Source organism: Chlorocebus sabaeus, chromosome 11 (genome assembly GCF_047675955.1).
Source record: "Chlorocebus sabaeus isolate Y175 chromosome 11, mChlSab1.0.hap1, whole genome shotgun sequence".
NCBI lineage: Eukaryota > Metazoa > Chordata > Mammalia > Primates > Cercopithecidae > Chlorocebus > Chlorocebus sabaeus.
Window position 1 is genome coordinate 69,118,333 of NC_132914.1, and position 20,597 is coordinate 69,138,929.

The 20,597-nt window shown below is 37.6% G+C and overlaps 1 protein-coding gene across 6 annotated transcripts in view; it reads left to right on the plus strand.

Moving 5' to 3' along the window:
• Positions 1-20,597, plus strand: part of TBC1D15 (TBC1 domain family member 15) — an 81,289-nt gene that overhangs the window by 24,652 nt on the left and 36,040 nt on the right. For 4 of the 6 annotated variants that reach the window (XM_008004036.3, XM_008004039.3, XM_037996811.2 and 1 more), the window contains exons 2-5: positions 8,451-8,549; positions 9,309-9,383; positions 14,634-14,772; positions 18,957-19,167. In XM_008004036.3, coding sequence (XP_008002227.3) covers positions 8,451-8,549; positions 9,309-9,383; positions 14,634-14,772; positions 18,957-19,167 — 524 coding nt within the window. The remainder of the gene's footprint in view (positions 1-8,450; positions 8,550-9,308; positions 9,384-14,633; positions 14,773-18,956; positions 19,168-20,597) is intronic. The other 2 variants (XM_073020952.1, XM_073020951.1) reach the window with 1 other exon arrangement.

Below are 20,597 nucleotides of genomic sequence, written 5' to 3' on the forward strand. Positions count from 1 at the left end.
CACCTTTTCTTGTCTCTTATCCCTTTGAAAGTGCCATAATAGGAATATTTGCTTGCTTAATGGTGTCCCATAAGGCTTATAGGCTTTTGTCAGTCTTCCCCCCCCCCCCCCCCCCGAATGGGTAATGTTAGACTACTTATTTTTAAATTCAGAGATTCTTTTGCTTGATCAGGTCTGCTATTGAAGCTCTCCATTGTATTTTTTAATTTTATCATTGAATTCCTCAGCTGCAGAATTTCTCTTTGGCTCTTTTTTATTCTATTTCTTTATGGAATTTGTCATTCATATCGTGAATTATTTTTCTGGTTTTATTGAATTATCTGTATTTTTTTTGTATTTCATTGTGTTTCCTTAAGGTTATTATTTTGAATTCCTTTTGTTGATTTCTTTTTCACTGGGGTCTGCTACTAGAGAATTGTATGTTCCTTTGGTGGTTTCCTATTTCCCTGCCTTTTTTTTTTTTGAGACGGAATTTCACTCTTGTTGCCCAGGCTGAAGTGCAGTGACACCATCTCGGCTCACTGCAATCTCTACCTCCCGGGTTCAAGCTATCTTCCTGCCTCAGCCTCCCGAGTAGCTGGGACTACAGGCGTGCGCCACCATGCCCAGCTAATTTTTGTATTTTTAGTAGAGATGGGGTTTCACCATGTTGACCAGGATGGTTTTGGTCTCTTGACCCATGATCTGCCCGCCTCAGCCTCCCAAAGTGCTGGGGTTACAGGTGTGAGCTACTGCACCTGGCCGCTTTTTGTTTTCGTTTCATGCGTGCCTCTGTTGATGTCCTTGCATCTAGTGAAATGATTCCCTTTTCTAAACTCTGTAGAGTGGCTTTTATAGAGAATAACTTTCACCTGCAGTTGAGTGTTTTCTTGTTTTTCTGTTTTGTTTTGTTTTGTTTTGTTTGAGACGGAGTCTCACTCTTTTGCCCAGGCTGGAGTGCAATGGCGTGATCTCGGCCAACTGCAATCTCTGCCTCCTGGGTTCAAGCAGTCCTCTGCCTCAGCCTCCCGAGTGGCTGGGATTACAGGCGCTCACCGCCATGCCTGCCTAAGTTTTGTATATTTAGTAGAGACGGGGTTTCACCATCTTGGCCAGGCTGGTCTTGAACTCCTGACCTTGTGATCCACCTGCCTTGGCCACCCAAACTGCTGGGATTACAGGCATGAGCCACCGTGCCTGGCCCACCTGCAGTTGAGTTTTATTTTATTGGTTGAGAAGGGTGTAGTGATTGTTTCCAAATAGGTGCAGTGGTATAGTATCCATGTAACTTCTTTAGCTGCTTTCAGTATCAGCAATAATTGTGGCACCTCAGTGGCATAGGTTGTAGAAGTTTGTGGCAGCAGTGGTAATGTTCTTGCTGTCGAGGGCTTTTGGGGTCCTCCTCGTCTCATTTTCCTCACAACAGGAGACTTAGCTGAGGGTGTCTAAGACCTTTTTGGTGTCAGATTTGTCATGGCCCATAAGCAGCTGCAGTGGCACTGTATTCTATGTGTAGGTGCTTGGAGCAGCTGTGGGTTTCAATGTCTAGGCTCCGCATCTCATAAACCTGTTTTGTCATCTGGGTCTTGGGGTGCAGTTTTGCTTGCTCTGGCTGTGTTGGATATAGGTTGCCCACAGAGCCAGGATCTATGACACTGAGGCACCCTCTAGCAGCCCGGGTCAGGGGGATTATGGGTTGTAGCTATGATTCTCTTCCTGGAGGGCAGGGCACAACACTGGCCTGACTCCTGGGAAGAGGGGCTACTTTGAAGGTTTCGGCCTGGGAAGCAGGGTGTGGCTACAATTCAGGAATTTGAGCCAGTAGGGTTCTCATTTGGAGCTCACTTGAAATCTCACTTGGATCTCAGGGGATGAGGTCCTGGGTAGTAGTGACTCTAGACCTTGGGATGGTGGGGCTTGGCAGTATTCAGACTCTGTGAATCCGGGTGCAGTAGCAGCAAGTACCCCAGAATGGCAGAACACAGCTGTGATTTGGGCCCCAGGAGAGGAGGTAGGGAATAGCACAGTGATGACTTTATTCCCCAGGGAGAGGAGTATCTCAACAGCTTAGACGCTAGAGGGCTAATCCAGTTCCAGAGAAGCAAGGTACTAGAGTTGTTTGGCCTGTAGGGTGGGCTATCTAGGTCAGCCGTAGGTGTTTGTCTCGGATATGGGGTACCTCAGCCTGAGGATGTGTAGCTGCTCAGCTCAGGCAGGGCAGCAATTTCCCAGGGAGTGATATGCGCTTCCAGCTTTGGCCTGGTGGGGCGTGACTGTTCTGTGCAGCTCAGGCACATTTCCCTGCGATGGAGGGTGCCACTTCAGCTTGGGTACTGGGGTGTGTGACTGCTCTGGGTGGCCAAGGCACTGTTTCAACTTGGGAACTGGGGATATGGGACTGCTCTGAGTGGCCAAAGTCCTGTTTTCCCAGAGGGCAAGATGCCACTTTTAGCTGTGGCCTGAGGGTGTGAGGGCAAGTGTAGGTGGACTGACTCTGTTTCCACTTGGCCCCACAGGCAAGGGTGTACCAACTGTTCACAGCTGTCTTGGGGATGGGCCAGTGGACTGGGGTGGTTCGGTGGTGGCTTAGTCTCAGTGATGAAGGGAATCTGTGGCTACTTTCCCCCAGAGAAATACACATTCTGCCACAGTTCCAGTTCCAAAGTGGCATAGTGCAGTAGTCTTTTGCGCCACAAGAGTGGACACAATATCTTCTTTCTTGGGGGAGCACAGCTATTTGGACTCCAGGTAGCTCCCTCAGCTGGTGTTAGTGTCTGTGAGGACTGCAGGGACCCCACTGGTGAGGTCTGTAAGTGTCCAAGTTGTTGGTGGAGGCTGCTGGTATTCTCTTGTTTACATCCTTGCTTTAGGAAGAAATTCCTCCTGGTTCCCAGATGATCTCAACTCTGGGATGGAGTGATGAGATCCCAATATTTCCTCCTTTCTCTGTGGCCATCCTGAGTTTCTGTGTGCTCACAAGGGTTTCTGTTATCCCTTTGATGTACTCTAGTGCTCTCCCTCAGTTATTACTTATTTTTATTTTTAGAGACGGAGTCTTGCTGTGTTGCCCAGGCTAGTTTTGAACTCCTAGGCTCAACCAATCCTCCTGCCTCGACCTCTCAAAGTGCTGGGATTACAGACGGGAGCTACTGCGCCTGGCCTGCCTCCTCAGTTATTTTTGTTAAAATGTAGTTGTTGGTTCATTGTTTTGGTTGCTTGTTGGGGGCTGGGGAGAGATGAGCACTAGGGCCTTCTAGACGACCATCTTGCTGACATCAGTCTCTGGACTTCTGTTTTTGTGTTTGGGACTATTTAAAATAGTTGGTATTTGAGAGTTGTGATTTTTGTATTTTAATAAACACGTGCTTAGAGATTGGGGTGATGAACAGATATGTCATATGAATAAAAAATAAGATCACACCCTTAAAAAATAGATTGAAGGACTACAATATTCAATGAATGATTTAAACCAAGATGATATTGAAAAGGGTTAAGCTTCTTGTGTAGAATATTTAGGAGTTCAGATGAGAGTAAGGGTTTTTGTTTAAAGGCCAAATGCTCCTGCATTGGTTTATAAATTTAGACATTTAAAAATTGGTTTTCAGTTCTGAAGCAGCATTGTTTTTTGCATTTAAGCCATTTCAGGAACTGTTGTCCTCTAGGGAAGCCATGTGGAAATTTTCTGGTAGTTTTTTTAGGCAGTAACAGTTATGATTTAATGGATGAATGTTTCAGCAAATCTGTAATTGGTGACTTTACTGAAGACCATATATTCATCCAAGGAAAGACTGGATTACAGATTTCCTGATGGCTCTTTCCTCAATTTTTTCTTTTCATAAAATAGAGATGTGGATAACAATATCGGTTTTAACTTATTCGGGGTGGCTGTGAGGATTTATGTGAGATCAGGGTACTTTGGAAACAAGGTGCTACAGGTTGATTATCCCTTATTCAAAATACTGGGGACCCAAAAGTGTTTTGGATTTTGGATTGTTTTGGATTTTGGAATATTTGCAGTATACTTGTTGAGCATCCCCACTGTAAATACCTGAAATCCACAAAGTGTTCATTTAAAAAAAAATTATTTATTTTTTTAGAGACAGGATCTTACTTTGTTGCCCAGGCTTGTCTCGAACTCCTGGGTTCAAGCAGTCCTTTCATTTTGGCCTTTCAAAGTGCTGGGATTACAGGCCTGAGCCACCGTACCCAGCCAAGGAAGTGTTTCAAGGTCCATTTCATTTGAGCTTGAAGCTGGTGCACAAATTTTGGAGCATTTCAGATTTAATATTTTTGAATTAGGGTTGCTCAGACTATGTTTAAGTTAAAACAGTTATTACTAAGTTATTTAATATTTGAAGTAAATTATGTACCAATGCAACTATTTTTTCCTGTGCCCTTAAGTCTTATAAAATATAATACTTTGTAAGATTTAGTAGCTATTACAAATTAATAAATTTATTAATTTTATTAATCTGCCATTTCTGGCAGAACTATTACTTTGTATCAGTTAACATCACACCCTTGAAAATTAGAAAGCTAAACATGACTGCTTTCTGAAGACAGTATAAATGTGGTTTGAAATTTGGAGTTTTGGGATGTATAATCTGTTCCTCAAAAGGGGCTGAAGAGTTGAGGAACACAGAATACAGAATGAGTGCAGCTTTGACTTTTTTTTTTTTTTTTTTTTTTGAGACGGAGTTTTGCTCTGTTGCCCAGGCTAGAGTGCAGTGGCACGATCTCGGCTCACTGCAAGCTCCGTCTCCCGGGTTCACACCGTTCTCCTGCCTCAGCCTCCCGAATGGCTGGGACTACACGCGCCCGCCACCACACCTGGCTAATTTTTTCTGTTTTTCAGTAGAGACGGGGTTTCACCGTGTTAACCAGGATGGTCTCAATCTCCTGACCTCATGATCCGCCCACCTTGGCCTCCCAAAGTGCTGGGATTACAGGTGTGAGCCACCGCGCCCGGCCAGCTTTGACTTTTTTGTGAGGTGTCTGTCACTTTAATTATTTTCCCAGCTGAACTACTTAGGAAACTCTTTCAACTTTTTCTTAAGTGAAAAAAAGTAGGCAACACTTACCTAACAAATGTAAGAGGAAGAGTTGCTTAATGTGCCTAAATAAGGTAAAATGTTTTATTTGGTTGTATAGGGTTCACCTCATTACGGTTCCAGAATTTCTTTAGTGTTAATGGTATCATAGAACTTTAGATTGCATTGTTAATGATAGCAAGCTTTTCTTGCCAAATGAGTGTCTCTTTTTCCACTATGAGAATTAGGAAGTGTCCGACTATTCTACTAGCTGAGTCTTATGTGAAAATATGCTAAAGTGTTATTTCTGAGTCTCTGATCCATGTGTCACAAAAGCTTAAGAATATTTTTCTCAATATCTTTTTTAAAAATAAATTTTATTATGTACATTTAAGGTTTACAACGTATTATGGGATACATATAGATAGTAAAATGGTTACTGTAGTGATATTAACATATTTGTCATCTCACATAGTTACTTTTTTGTGACAACAGCAGCTGAAATCTTATTTAACTGGAGGATAGCATTATGCTACGTGAAATAAGCAGATACGGAAAGAAAAATAATTGTGGGATTTCACTTATATGTGGAATATGCTTAATTAAAAAAACAACTCAGGGCTGGGCGCAGCGGCTCACACCTGTAATCCGAGCACTTTGGGAGGCCAAGGCGGGCAGATTACCTGAGGTCAGGAGTTCGAGACCAGCTTGGCTAACATGGTGAAACCCCATCTCTACTAAAAACACAAAAATTAATTAGGCATGGTGGTACGTGCTTGTAATCCCAGCTACTCAGGAGGCTGAGGCAGAAGAATCACTTGAACCTGGGAGGCAGAGGTGGTAGTGAGCTGAGATTGTGTCACTGCACTCCAGCCTGGGCGACGGAGCAAAACTGTCTAAAAAAAAAACCACAAAAAACCTCAAATACAGAGAATTAAACAGTGGTTACCACTAGTCAGGGTTGCTAGGAAATGGAGAGATATAGGTCAAAGGATAGAAAATAGATGCATATAATGAACAAGTCTAGAGATCTAATGTACAGCATGCAGACTAAATAAAATTACATTGCAAAATTGGAGATTTTAAGGGATTTCTTTTCCATAACCTTTTCATATTTTTTTGTGTTCCTAGGTATGATTATCTGGTTCACCCTCCTGTTTTATAAATTAATAGACTGAAGTCTAGAAAATTTAGTTTATACTTCTGGACTTTCCTTTTTTCATGTTACTCTTTAAAATTATTTTTAAATATATGACTATATTTTCACTTTGAAATATTCAAATAAGTCAGAGGCATCAACATAGAAAGTTAACAGTTCCTCCTTCAACCTTTCCTCATCCTATTCTCCCGAAGTAATCTTTGTTAACAGCTTAAAGTATCCTCCCAGAACTTGTTCTTTATATTTCACACAGATAGAAACTTTATGAAAGTGTAAATGTCAGCATACTATATATACACGATGATTTTTCTGTGTGCATTGTCTGTTTGCTCATCCATTTAATCTGCCTCATCCTAACTCTTGAATAGTATCCCCCATAGAATAGATATCCCAGGATATATTTGATAATTTTCCTGTTCGTGGATGTTTAGATGCATACCCTTCCTTTCCTCCTCCCCTTCTCCTTCTCCTCCTCCTCCTTACTCTAAAATTATAAATAATACTGCTGTGAATATTCTTATGCATATTTTTGTGCATATATTTATAGGCTTTAAAATTTCTCATCTTCACAGACAATATAGAATTGTTTCTCACCCTTTCTTAGCTCATCCTATCCCCATGTAAGCTTCTGTTTACATGCTGGTCTGATGCTTAACAACTATTTCAGTAAAGACCATCTTACTTAGGTTTTTGAAATCAAAACTTCCTTGGTGATCCTAATTACTTAAAAGACTCTTTCCTGACACAAGTCCATATCACAGTTGATTAACATAACAAACCCGAGAGAGAGGCAGTAAAAGTAATGTGGAACCTTTATATTGTAGTGGCTAAGAGCACAGTTTTCTGTTGTCAGACTACCTGGGTTTCAATTTCATCACCACCTGTTATTATTTGCCTCATTTACCTTGGGCAGTTATTTAACCACTTTCAGTTTTCTTATTCACACAAATGGGCTCCTCATCCCCATGGTGTAGTAGAATATAGTTATATAATCTATGGTTTAGGGTGGTTGTAAGGATTAAGTTACAACATATGGAGTTCCTAGTATATAAGTGTTCTGTAAATGTTAGCTAAAAACAGGAGGATACATGCCCATTTACATTTATGAATGAAGGGGTGATAGACTGATGGTGCTTGTCTTGCATTGCTGGCCCATGATATTCTGAAGACTAATATTAATAAAAGGTCTACAGATATAGAATAATAAACTCTATTGACCAGACTTACATATGTCAAAAGTACTTAGGTCTAGAAGTGACTGTTTTTCTTTTACTTATTTTCATAATTAAAAAAAATTTTAAATGGTTTGAAATGGGTCTCAAGAATGGAATCTTAATTTATAACATTATGTCTATGAAAAATGAGGCTTCACTTTAAATGTTTAAACTTACTTAGGAGTTAACTTAAGTCTCCCCTATATTCCCATAGGAATTTATTCAAGGATTATGTCTTTATCATCTTCATGTACTTTGTCTTTTATGTGCTTTTTACATATAGAAGCACTCAGTTAATATTGTGAAATTGAATTAGTTTAGTCATTTCTAGGAGTCCCCATCACTACTCTCTTTAGTTGTGTTCTCATTACTACTCTTTAAAATTCCTGTATTATTTCCCGAATTTCTATGCCATGGTGTTTCAAAAACACACCAAAATGATCTTATGGTAAAAATGTGCTATTATGGGAATAGTTAGAAAGGATTGATTCCTCATTGTGTTTCATTTGTTCTTATTCTTAGATATTTTCAAGTGCATTTTCAATTCTAGCTCAGTATTTTCCTTAATGCTCGTGAAAAAAAAATATTTTTCTGTTTTTTTAGAGAGATGAGTTATTGCAGTATTGTCCAGTGTGGAGTGCAGTGGCCATTTACAGGTGCATAGCACCCTACAACCTTGAACTTTTGGGCTCAAGCCCAGCCTCCCAAGTAGCTAGGACTACTGGCATGTGCCACTGCATCTGGCGAAAAATATAAATTTTAAGTGGATTTTAAATATTGAGGCTTGTTGCAATTAGTCTGACATCTTTAAGTAGAAGATCAAGATTGTGATTATCACGAATCTGATAAACTTCATGCATTAACAAAGCAGAATTCATTCCAGTTTGTGTTTGCTTGATTGAAGTGCTCTTAAGTCTGAGAGGTATTTTTTTAAATAATACATTTAATATATGAAATAATCAGAAACTTGGCCAAGTATGATAAGAAAATGTATCTTAATATTTTTAACAAATGTTAAAATAGTACTCAATAGAAATTATATGATTAACTTTATTTTTGCTGTTTTAGATTATATATGAACAGGAAGGAGTATATATTCACTCATCTTGTGGGAAGACCAATGACCAAGACAGCTTGATTGCAGGAATATTACGTGTTTTGGAAAAGGTAAGTTTCTAGTAAGTGATTTTATTTAATAATAGTTTATAGTGGTGATTCATCTTTGGAGAATTATCAGAAAGTTTGAATTTCATGTGTAAGATACAATTATGTAATTGAACAGTAATTGTAAATTTAACATGGATATGATGTAGTAGTCAAACACATGCTCCTTGAGTTATGATGGGGTTATGTCTTGATAAACCTATCAAAATTGCAAATATTATTTATCAAAAATGCATTTAATACACCTAACTTACTGGACATCATAGTTTAATTTCCTTAAACGTGCTTAGAACACTTACATTAGCCTACATTTGGGCAAAATTATCTAACATAAAGCCTGTTTTATAATCAAGTGTTGATTTTCTCATGTAATATATTGAATATTGTGCTGAAAGTGAAAAACAATGTTTCTTTGGTTACTTGAAGTATGATTTCTACTGCATGTGCATTGCTTTTACACCATCCTATTACAAATAACTCCTGAGTCAAACCATCATGACTCAGAGACTGTCTGTACTTTAGGTAAAATGACATGGAATATTCTAAAACTTATGTAGAAGTTGCAGTAATATAAATTTTTCATAATGAAAAATAGGCAGAATTTGAAAAATGTATGTAACATTTTTGGTTTACATATGATATTAGCATATTTGAAATGTAAATACTTAAGAGGCTGAAATTTTATTTTGGGTTCAGGGAATAGAATAATTAAGAATAACATATTGCTGAATATTAAATATAGTTCATAATTTCTTTCTCTAGGATGCTGAAGTAATAGTGGACTGGAGACCATTGGATGATGCATTAGATTCCTCTAGTATTCTCTATGCTAGAAAGGTATTTAAGAAAAAAATGTGTGACTTAGGGAATGCCATTTAAAAAATAACAGTATTATCGATATATAATTCACATACCATAAAATGCATCCTTTTAAAGCATACAATTCAGTGGTTTTTAGTATATTTACAAAGTTGTGCAGCCATCCACCAGTATCTAATTTTAGAATATCTTCATCATCCTCCAGAACTCTATCAGCAGTTACCCCTCATTTCACCTACTTTCAGTCACTGACAATCAATAATCTACTTTCTGTCTCTAAGGATTTGCCTATTCTAGACATTTCATATAAATGGAGTCATGTAATAATGTAATTTTTTTTGACTGGCTTGTTTCACTTTGCATAAGGTTTTCAAGGTTCATTCATGTTATATAGCATGTATGGTCCTTTTGTTTTTGATGAATAATATTGTGTATAAAGTTGAATTGTGTAGTAGTGTATATATCACAATTTTATTCATTAATTGATGAACATTTGGGTTGTTTTCTCTTTGGGGCTAATATATTATAATACTGCTGTGAGCATTCATTTGCAGGTTTTTGTGTGAACATGTTTTTATTTCTCTTGAGTATATACCTAGGAGTAGATATATTCCATAATTCTGTGTTTAACATTTGGGGGAACTGCCAGACTTTTTCAGAGCGGCTGCATGATTTTCTAATCCAGCCATATATGAGGATTTCAATTTCTCTATATCCTCATCAACACTTGTTATTACCCTTTTAATTTTAGTAAACCTAGTGGATATGAATTTCTGTTTGTTTCCTAGGGCTACTGTAAACAAGTCACCACAAACTGGGTGACTTACAGCAGTCTTAATGTATTGTCTCTCAGTTCTGGAGACTAGAAGTTAGCAATCAGGGTATTAGCAGGATGGGTTTCTTCTGAGGGCTGTTAGGGAGAATCTGTTTGTTGCCTGTCTGCTAATTTATAGTAGCATCAGACATTCCTTGGTTTGTAGATTGTGTCCTCTGTGTGTTTTCACATCATTTTCCATCTGTTCATGTCTATCTCTGTGTTTATCCCCTTTTTATAAGGACATTAGTCATATTGGATTAGGGCCCATCCTGATAATCTCATTTTAACTTGATTACTTGTGTTAAGACCCTATTTCCATTAGGTTGATGCAAAGGTAATTGAAGTCTTTGACATTGCTTTAATGGCAAAGACCGCAATTACTTTTGCACCAACCTAATAAATAGAGTCACATTCTGAGGTAATGGGAGTTAGGACGTTAATTTATCTTTTTGGGAGGGGGCAGCACAATTCAAACCATAACTGAAGTTGTATGTCGTTGTGGTTTTAATTTATATTTTCCTAATGACTAATGATGTTGAACATCTTTTCATGGGATTTTTGGCCACGTGGTGTATACAGCTGTCGTCTGGTATCGGTGGGGTATTGATTCCATTCGATATAGCATAGTACTTGGTGCACAGCAAATTCGAGTGTTACCTTTTGGAACTTTGTGGAATTTTTTTTTCCTGAGTATTTCAGATTCCATTTGTTGAATCCACAGATACAGAACCCATGGATATGGAGGGTCAACTATATCTTCTTTGGAGAAATGCCTGTTCTAAATCTTTTGCCTATTTATTTATTTATTTATTTATTTATTTATTTATTTATATTTACTATTACTTTTTTGAGACGGAATCTCGCTCTGTCGCCCAGGCTGGAGTGCAGTGGTACGATCTCAGCTCACTGCAACCTCTACCTTCCAGGTTCAAGCAGTTCTCATGCCTCAGCCTCCCAAGTAGCTGGGATTACAGGTTCCTGCCACCATGCCCAGCTAAGTTTTGTATTTTTAGTAGAGGCAAGGTTTTACCATGTTGGCCAGGCTTATCTCGAATCCCTGACATCAAGTGATCTGCCCACCTCAGCCTCCCAAAGTGCTGAAATTACAGACGTGAGCCACTGTGCCTGGCTGATTTTGAAGTTTTGCCCCAGGTTTTCTACTTTCCGTCATTGATGTTAAGTCTAATGCATTCTAATTCCTGATTCCATGTTATGTGTTTTTTGTTTTTGTTTTGAAATCTCTCTAGAAGCTTTTAATTATTGTCTTTTTGTTTCTAGTTTTATGTTCTGGTTATGTGCCTTTGTGGATTTGTTTTTTTAATACATTGTGCTGGGTACTTGATGAGCTCTTTTAATATGGAAACTTCTGTCTCTTTTTTTTTTTCTGGGAAATATTTTTGATTTATTTTAGTGATGATTTCTTCATTTTCTGTTTTCTTTCTTTCTGGAACTCTTTACACTTTCTGGATTGGTCCTGTAATTTTAAAATCCCCTCCCCTTCCTTCCTTCCTTCCTTCCTTCCTTCCTTCCTTCCTTCCTTCCATCCATCCATCCATCCATCCATCCATCCATCCATCCATCCATTTATTGGTCTGTACTGTTTTCTAGGAAATTCACTCTTCATTTTTGCTATAATTTAATTACTAACATCTTTCTTGTTCTGAGTGTCCTCATGTCGCCTTTTAAAGGAATAACATTAGCATTCTGTTCTTTGTGGTTGTAATATATTTTCTTATTACTGAGTTTAAGGATAGCTTCTTAGATGTTTTTCATCTCCCTATGTAGTCCATTTCCCTCTAGTGACCTTTTGCCCCACCCTCACCTCATTTCATTTGAACTGTTTTCTATAGATAACTTGCCTTTGATGTTTGTTGGTTATGTAATGTGGTGCTCATATTTAACAAATTTAAGAGCAGATGCACAGAAGTGATTATATTTTCTGTAGGTATGGATAGGCCTGGTAATAGTGAGACTCTTCCTGGGGTGCATGGCTAAGCCATTTCCTTGGGGAATCCCTAATGTCAAAATCCATGTCTGTTTGGGCTAGTAGATTTGAGAAGAATCTGCCGATTCCTGGCTGGAGAGGGTAAGCTTGGATGGCAGTATTCTGGCAAATGAGTGGAGAAAAAGGGCTGGGAGTCTTGCCAACTTCTTTGTATAGGTTGACTTTCAGTTAATTCTCCTGATTTAAAGAAATTATTCCTTTGCTCATTGTGCTTGATTTCTCCTAATTTAGAAATAAATGATGTTTTCCAAAACTCTAGTCTTTGGAACTTAGTTGTCCTGTCTTCAGGTTGACCTTTAATCCTTATTTCTCTGATTATTGGCGTGACCTACCAATTTGAGCCTTTTTGTATGCAGAGTTGGTAGAGGGAGGTAGAAGTCAGAGAGAGAGGTGGGGAACAGAATGCTTTTGTAGATGCTTCTTAGCTTTCCTCACTACTGACGATAGGGTTAATAGGGATGGTGGTGAGGTTTTTTTGTTTGTTTGTTTCTTTGTTTTGTTTTGTTTTTGGAGAAGGAGTCTCTTTCTTTCATCCAGGCTGGAGTGCAGTGGTGCGATCTTGGCTCACTGCAATCTCCGCCTCCTGAGTTCAAGCGATTCTCGTGCCCCAGCCTCCCGAGTAGCTGGGATTACAGGTACCCGCCACCACTCCCAGCTAATTTTTGTATTTTTGGTAGAGATGGGGTTTTCCCATATTGTCCAGGCTTGCCTTGAACTCCTGACCTCAAGTGATCCGCCTGCCTTGGTCTCCCAAAGTTCTGGGATTACAGGCACGAGCCACTGCACCGGGCCTGAGGGTTGATTTTTAAAAAAACTAGTCAAACAAGGAGGGCTCCCTGAGAAATGACATTTGAGGAAGGAACTGGAAGAATAAACAATCTATTTTATAATTTAATTTGTTCAGTTTCCCTACTGTTTTTCAGTCTGTTTCCTTTTCTTATATCTTAATTTTTCTTGTGCCTTTGTAGTTTCTTTTCATTCTAATTTTCCTTTTTCCCTTTTAAAAAAGAATTATACTGTCTACATACGAATACAATCTTGTTGCAAAAGTTCAATAGAAAGTTGAAGCCCTGCTTGACTAGAACCTTTTCCCTTACCTCTCTCTCTCTCTTTTTTTGAGTTGCAGCTTCGCTCCTGTCACCCAGGCTGGAGTGCAATGACGTTGTCTTAGCTCACTGCAACCTCCGCCTCTTGGGTTCAAGCGATTCTCCTGCCTCAGCCTCTCGAGTAGCTGGTATTACAGGAATGTACCACCATGCCTGGCTAACTTTTTTGTAGTTTTTGTAGAAATGGAGTTTTACCACATTTGCCAGGCTGGTCTGAAACTCCTGACCTCAGGTGATCCGCCCACTTCGGTCTCCCAAAGTGTTGGGATTATAGGTGTGAGCCACCTCGCCTGGCCTCCCTTACCTGTCTCTGTTTAATGTATATCTTTCCAGATTTTTACCTGTACACATTTTATTTTTATGTATGTATGTGTTTAGAAAGACCTGGTTTGTCCTCCTGTGTCAGTAGTAATGAGCGACTGTCATCAGCAGTGTGAGACGGTCCATTTCCTCACGTTGTCTTCCATATTCAGTATTATCTTTTTTAATTGAATGGAGCAGAAAATAGAAATCTGTCAGCTTGCTTTTCGTTGTTACTGAAGTTGGATGTCTTTCTATGTTTGTTAGATTATTTCTTCTTTGACTTACCTATTCATACCATTTGCTTGTTTTTCTGTTTTGGTATTTGTCTATTTCTAAATAAATTGATAGGAGTTTTGTAATTTGGATGTTTTTCTTGTCATATATTTTAGAAAAATGTTCTAGTTGTGCTATCTTTAACTTATATATAGTGTCTTTTGTTGTATATAAATTAATTTTTGATTTACTCAAACTATATTGCATTTTAGACTTTTGGTTTTATTCTCTTTAAAAATGGAAAGTTCTGTAGATCTATACATGTAAATATGTTGCTTTTAGCTAATTTTGATTGCCTATAAGAAATTATATAACCATTGATGGCTTAAATAGCCACCATTGGGGCTCTTTTCCTTAAATAACTAAAAGTTTGGAGGTTGGGAGCTTTTTGCAGTGGTTCTCTTGCTTTTTCCCTATAGTCAGAAGATGACTATTTTTAGGCAGCATGGTTACATTCAAAGCAGGAAAAAGGAAAAAAGGGATGAGGCTTTTATTATGAAAACAAAGCCATTTTCAGAGTTGACTTCTGTTTATATTTCATTGGCAACTCTGACTGTATGGGATTCTAATCAAGCTTCTCTTGCTTTTTTTTTTTTTTTTGATAAAGATGATCAAGAGAGAAAAGGATAGGAAATGGTGTTCAGTTTTCCCACCAGTGATGTCGTCTGCAGCCTACCTACAAACATTGAAGCTGAGATGATGATATGGATTGAAATTAAATTTGTTTTAGGCTTTAAATATTTTATATGTTGTAATTATTTTAGGACTCCAGTTCAGTTGTAGAATGGACTCAGGCCCCAAAAGAAAGAGGTCATCGAGGATCAGAACATCTGAACAGTTATGAAGCAGAATGGGACATGGTTAATACAGTTTCATTTAAAAGGAAACCACATACCAATGGAGGTATGAATTAAATCTTTTGAAATCTTAAACTGATTTGCTACAATATAATATACTAATACAAGTGCAAAGAAGATTATTGAATGCTCCTCAGTGAGAAGGATGATTAATTTCTTTGGTTAATATGTATACATATCATATTTTAGTGATACTCCCTTTTCATCTCTCTTTTTGTTTTATTGGTTGTGGCTTCAAAAAAGGATTTTAAAATACTTGCTCTATTTTATAGTTATTAATGGCAGAAAATAGAACCACTTTAAAAATTCCTTTGGCTGTCCTTCATGCACATTTTTCTTAATCTAGTAGACTTTTAATAATCATGTTATTTTATCCCAAAGTAACAGGGTGAGGTGGAGTATACTACTAAACTATACCATTCTAATTTCAGCATTTTGCTGGACTCTTCCTGGCTCATTGCAGTTTTCTCTTAATATGTGTTCAGTGACTGTTCTCCTTTTCTACATATATACAATCATGTGCCACATAACAACGTTTCAGTGACTGATCGCCTGTATGTCAGTGGTCCCATAAGATTATAATGGAGCTGAAAATTTCCTGTCACCTAGTGACATCATAGCCTTTGTACCGTCACAGCACAGTGCATCACCTTTTCTGTGTTTAGACGTGTTTAGATACACAAATATTTAGCATTGTGTTACAGTTGCCTATGGTATTCAGTATAGTAATACTGCTATACAGGTTTGTAGCCCAGAATTTCATAAAAGAAAGAAACATTACATGGACGAGAAAAGCATAATATGACAATAATTATCACTTTATTAGTAGTTCTCAGCCTTGGCTGCACATTGAAATCACCTGGGTAGGTTAGATTTTAAAAAAATACTACCAAAAATCAGACTCTAGAGATACAGCCTGGGTATCTGTGCTTTTTAAAAGGTCTTCAGATGACTTTAATGTGTGATCAGAGTTGAGAACTTCTGTGTAGCTGTGTAGCTTAGCAAAAAAGGACAGAGGTAAATCCTGCTTATGGCTTGACCACAGAGTGGACTTATAAAGTGAACAGACTTTATTTTGTAGTTATTAAAAGTTAAAGGCTGGGCGCGGTGGCTCACTCCTGTAATCCCAACGCTTTGGGAGGCCAAGGCAGGTGGATCACGAGGTCAGGAGATCAAGACCACCCTGGCCAAAATGGTGAAACCCTGTCTCTACTAAAATACAAAAAATTACCCGGGCGTGGTGGTGCATGCCTATAAGTACCAGGTAAGGGAACTGCTTGAACCTGGGAGGTGGAGGTTGCAGTGAGCCGAGATCATGCCACTGTACTGCAGCCTGGTGACACAGCAAGACTCTGTCTCAAAAAAAAAGGAGGCCCTAAGCCCGTGGGTTCATTTCTAAGCTTGAGGGTTTATTTTGAACCCTCAAGCTTAGAAATTCCAGAGGTTTTAAATGTATGTCATTATGAAACTTTTTTATTTCCTAAAAGTTTTTTTCCCCAAAGAAAAAGCCTTTGTTTTTCTTATCTTTTACCCTTCTCATTTTTAACTTTGTACTTTTTTCTTTTTTGTGTGAGGCACAAAGTCAATTTGGGACAAACTTTTAAAAAATTGACTGTCAGACTTACTTAATTTTATACTTCTTAAGAGCATTTTCGCTTTATATTTCATAAGAGTTTCTACTGCTACATCCTTTGTTATATACCAGACAGATTAAATGTTTTGGAAATATTCCTTCCAAGAACGTCAAACTGTCTCATGTTCGTGCTAGAGATCCATCCAAATAAAATTTGTCCTTGATGTTAATTCTATTCAAGGCATATAGAGACTTACTGAACTGTTCTACTTACAAGAAGAGTAGAGCTGTTTGTTCAGTTCTTCTGGTATTTAGTATTCTCATGTTAGTGTGTTGGAGATAGTTTCTACATATATTTGGTGACATAGTAAATTCATTAGAACTAAATGATTTTCTTTACATTTGCTTTGAGTAGAAAAATAGTTTGAGTTCACTCTTGATTTCTATTTTCCTTTGTAACCATTTCTATTTCTGGCCAGCTATTTGCAGCAGACTAATTTGCAGATTACTTTTATGTTGACTTGATACTAGGTTGTTAATTGACTTATTCAACAGATCTCTCGTCTTTGACTACTTACTGTATACTAGCCACTCTTCTAGCACTGAGGATATAGCTGTGAACAAGATAAAGTTCCTGTTCTCATGAAGCTTTTATTCTAGTAGAAGGCTTAGAATATTTGTTTGTTAGGGTTTTAAATTTAAATATTTCTTTGTCAGAGCTTTAAATGTGGAAGTGTGTGAGACATTTTCTTTTGTATGTAATATATGTCTCTTCTGTTAATGAGGGAAAAATCTATAAAAAAAACCTTTATTCTTGAATATGCACAAACTCCTAATAATTCATATAGCATACATACAGTGTTTAATATACTTCATATGATTTTCTTGCAATAATTTAGATAAAATACTCTGTGCCGTTGAGTAATTTAATTTAAAAAATTGTCTATATGTAGTTTTTTGGGTTTCTTTTTTTCCTTCTTTTTCCCCATTGCTGTTTTTCTGTGAAATATTTTTGGTCTTTGCAGATAAGCTAGCAGTATGTATCTGTTCTAGGTAGTCTAAGTACATTCACACTTAAATGATTCATGAAGCAAGTTGAAATTCTAGAACTGTTCTCACTTAGGTATCAGCTTGAAGTGGTCTTATGAGCTCTATAATATAAACACCAGTGAAACATTATGTAAAGTAGTCAAGTGGACACATGGCACTTAATCTAGTGTATCTTACATGTGAGTTCACTGTCCAGACTGGTGTGAAAGCTGCTAGTCATTGTATATAGATAAGTCACTTTAGCTTCCTTCAAATGATACTTGTTTAAGTGTCCGTGAAATAATGATGACGCATGGTTTCCTTGTAGATAGAGGTTCTGTAAGCTGTAGATTTCTTTTTATGAGTTCAAGAGATCTTATTGGAGATGATTGCAGATAGGAAGGTGATACATACATGCAGGTCAACACTGGTTAATATGTCTTCTGATCTAGTCTAGTAAGCAGCTTCCTTCTAAGTAGTTTATCTTTGTGGGATTGGTAGTGTGGGACAGAATTAATAAAGGTCTTGAATAGCAGGATAGTATGATACTTCTTAAGAAATAACATTTTAGGAAAGAAATTTCAGAGACACAACTTACTTATGTTGGAGTTAAATTGTTAAAATGGTGTTTTACATTAGAAGTGAATTGTAAGTACTAGCATCATTAGTGAGAAGAAATTTTTTTTCTCTTTCAGTTTTTTTTTTAAATAGTTGATGTTTAAGTTGCTTGTTATCAATTATGATAATGTTCGCAAACCTGGAATTTTAGGTTCTATAACGAGGCCACAAACTCAGAACATGCTGTATTTTACATAACTATAATTTGGTTTGAACTGAGATCTTGATTTAGTAGAAAGTTAATTTAGCAATTGATTCATTATTTTTGAAGCATTCACAACTTTTTATCTTTTCATCCTCAATTTCTTGCTGTACTTTGTTTTTCTGCAAATAGAATGTTGTGTATTCACTCCAGTGTTATTTTTTATATCAGTATGCTTACTTCACTACTAAGTGTAGTGTCCTAAAAATAATTACAAAAGGAAATGAAGGAATAAAGGTTTTGTTTTGTTTTGTTTTGTTTTGTTGACTCTTCAAGAGAATTAAGCTATTCTTATTTTGGGGGGAGTAGAAAAGATGAACATTTACTGAGAATTTTCTGTATACTTGACTTGTACTAGTTAGTTGAAAAGTATTATCTCCTAATTCTTATTAATAGAATTACAATGGGAGGTAAGTATAATTATCTCCATTTTACAAACAAAGTAACTGAGGCTCAGAGACATTCAATTATTTGCCCCATGTCATTCAGTTAGTAAGATGGTAGTACTGCAATATGAATCCAGTCCACCTGCTTGCAAAGCCGTGATCAGTTTTTTTGGTAAAAGCTTATATTTTACATAGGAATAACATTTAAAAAATTTATATGTGGTAGGATAATTATTTTAAAAATCATTTTTTAAAAGAACATATAAGTTGCCATATCCAATACAGGTGGAAGCCATAATAATATGAATGCTGTACTGATTCCCTGGGTTCAACTAATTTATGTTATGCAGTCATGGAGAGCACTGTCAGTACCTTTTAAAAAGGTGAACAAAAATATTTTGCCCCACTCTCTTGTTTTTAAGATGCTCCAAGTCATAGAAATGGGAAAAGCAAATGGTCATTCCTGTTCAGTTTGGCAGACCTGAAATCAATCAAGCAAAACAAAGAGGGTATGGGCTGGTCGTATTTGGTATTCTGTCTAAAGGATGACGTCGTTCTCCCTGCTCTACACTTTCATCAAGGAGATAGCAAACTACTGATTGAATCTCTTGAAAAATATGTGGTATTGTGTGAGTAAGTATCATATTATTTTCTACTTATTGAAACTGGATCATTGTATTAATCCCAAAGCGAACTATTTTTACTTGACCTTGGGCATCAGTGACCTATGTGCATATGAGGACATGAGCAGCTTTGTTTTTGTTGGGATATTGATTTATTTGGAATAACGACTGAATCATATTGTGTTATTTTAGTAATTCGAACCTGAGACTTACCACCTAATTACTGTTCCAAAGAAAAGAGTAGTTTAATATTTTTTCTACATTTAAATGAATGATGATGCGTTAGTAATTTATGGCCTATATATTTACCTAATTTACCCTTTATTATGTATTTTCTACTAAATATACAGTTGTGATGTTGCAACTTTGAGTCAGGCAAGTCCTAAGTCCTTTATAAAATTATTTCTCAGTTGGACGACAGGGCCTTACCACTTTCCAAAAATCTTCTCTCTGATTTAGTTACCTGTGTGCATCTGTACATACACATGCTTCCTCACTCTTACTCTCAGCAAATATTTTTTGGGTATCTATTACATCCCAACACTGTGCTAGATGTTTCATATTTAGTAGTAAAACAGGGGTGTTCCTGGGGCTCAGAGAATTCATAGTCTGGCAATTAAAACTGAGAAACTAAGATGAAAGAAGTGTCAGCTGCTTTGGGAGTTCCTGGGAAGGAATGAGGGGCACTTAATTGAAACTGGGAGTAGGGATCAAGGAAGACTTCCTGGAGGAAGAAGCATCTAAGTAGAGACCTGAAAAATGAGTGACCATTATAAGGAAAGAGAAGGAGATATTTAGAGGGAAGCATGTTTTACAAGGGAAGAGTACAAACATGATGTAATCACACAGCAAATTAATTCAGTATTACAGGTCTGCAAAGTATGAGGAGGGGAGGGTAATACAGTTAAAGATGAGGCCAAAGAGCTGAGTGAAGTCCAAAGCACAAAGCATCTTTTGGGTCATGTTAGCAGATTCTTTCAGTTTTCCAGGTGAGATTAAAGTGACCTGAACTGGGACAGTGACAGGAAAGATGGAAATATTGCAGTATTTATGATTAGATTTTGTGATGGATTGGATGTATGGAGGTGAGAAGGGAGAAATTGAGGTTTTGGGCTTGGGAGAACTGCAGGGAATGATTGCTAACTTTGTTTGTTTGTTTGTTTGTTTATGATGGAGTCTCACTCTGTCACCCAGGCTGGAGTGCAGTGGTGTGATTTTGGCTCACTGCAACCTGCGTCTCCTGGGTTCAGACAATTGTCCCATCTCAGCCTCCTGAGCAGCCGGGATTACAGGCATGTGCCACCAGGCTCAGCTAATTTTTGTATCTTTTAGTAGAGATACGGTTTCACCATATTGGCCAGGCTGGTCTCAAACCCCTGGCCTCAGGTGATCTGCCTGCCTCGGCCTCCCAAAGTGCTAGGATTATAGGCGTGAGCCCCT